Genomic DNA, 1316 nt, shown 5'->3' on the forward strand with positions numbered 1-1316 from the left:
ACCGCACCCTGCAGCGGCTGGGCAGGCTGCACCGGCGCTTGGATGGCTGTGTTCAGTACGGCGGCGGCTGCAAAGCAAAGAGACGGAGAGAACGTGAGCCGGGGGGAGACAGGGACGCCGGCGAGACCCTGAGCTCGGTTCCCCCGCACCGCTCACTGTCCCTTCCCAAAGGGAACCGAATCACCAGGTGATTCATCTCTGCATGCTCGTGTTATCGCAGCGAAAGGTCCCCAGAGCTCCCGTGTAACCGGCAGAGCCGAGCCCCTCTGCTACAGCAGGACTCATCCTGCCCAGTTGGAGCGCTGGGTCTAACCCAAACCAGGTGCTGCTGCCAGCACAGAGGGTGAGGGGCACCTCCGGGGCCCTGCCATCTCCCCTGTCTACGAATCACTCCTGGGACAGGCTCCTTCCCTCGCGGGAGCTCAAGAGGAGACGATTCCCTCTTACAGGGAAGGGCACGAACCCTGCCCCGGGCATCGCCGGAGAGGCACCCGTCTCCCTGCTCTCATGGCCTCGGGTCTCTCCCCTTTAAAGAACCACCCCCGCTGCAACGGGGTGTCATACCCAGAGCCCCAAATCTAACCTGGACCTCACATTCCCATCCCTGTGCGCTGCCTCCCTCCCTGTCGCCATCCTCATCCTGCCCTCCCCTTCTCCCCCACTCCCGGCACCTCTTGTACTCGGGGAGCCGCAAACAAGTCCCCAGAATTAAACGCCATTTCAGACCCCTCCTGGAGAGGACGATGTGCCTGCATTCGGCACAAGCTGGGGGAGGACGAATTAAGGAGGCTGCAAAGCAGAAGAGCGCCGGTTACCTTGCAAATTGGCTATGGGTGGTTTGAAAATTCCCCCTGTAGGAGAAGCAGCCGTCAATCCGGGAAGGGCAGCGACCGTTGCTGTAGGAAATGTCCACACAGCCAGCCCCTGCTGACCTGCCACTTGACCTGCAATACTGATGGGGATAAGAAGAGGTTGAGTAACTGTCCCTGCTGGAACCATTACTCCTGTCACAACTGTTGCTAAGTTTTCCTGAGTCAAGACCTGCAAAAGTAAACAAGATTTAAAAAAGAACAAAAATCAACGCCACTGCAGACAGCATCAGCGGAGCATAAGTCTTTGTAAAGGGGCGCGTAGACCCGGCGGCCGGGCGGCCCGGGGTCCCTCCCATCTCAGCAGCTGTGTTCCCGTCTCCTCGGGGCCTCTTCTCCGTGGGGAGACGGGGGGGATCCCCCCCCACCCTTGCAAACCACCCGACGCGTCTCTGGCAGCACCTCGGCGGCGCAAGGCCCTTGGCGAGGGCGCCAAGCAGAGGGAAA

General features: G+C 60.7%; 1 protein-coding gene across 1 annotated transcript in view; it reads right to left on the minus strand.

The window, feature by feature from the left end:
* Positions 1-1316, minus strand: part of POU6F1 (POU class 6 homeobox 1) — a 25363-nt gene that overhangs the window by 4519 nt on the left and 19528 nt on the right. The window contains exons 7-8 of the mRNA XM_019474346.1: positions 816-1041; positions 1-67 (exon numbers count right to left, since the gene is read on the minus strand). The exon at positions 1-67 is cut by the window's left edge and continues 154 nt beyond it. Coding sequence (XP_019329891.1) covers positions 1-67; positions 816-1041 — 293 coding nt within the window. The remainder of the gene's footprint in view (positions 68-815; positions 1042-1316) is intronic.

The sequence above is a fragment of the Aptenodytes forsteri genome, unplaced genomic scaffold (genome assembly GCF_000699145.1).
Source record: "Aptenodytes forsteri isolate BGI_AS27 unplaced genomic scaffold, ASM69914v1 Scaffold441, whole genome shotgun sequence".
NCBI classification, from domain to species: domain Eukaryota; kingdom Metazoa; phylum Chordata; class Aves; order Sphenisciformes; family Spheniscidae; genus Aptenodytes; species Aptenodytes forsteri.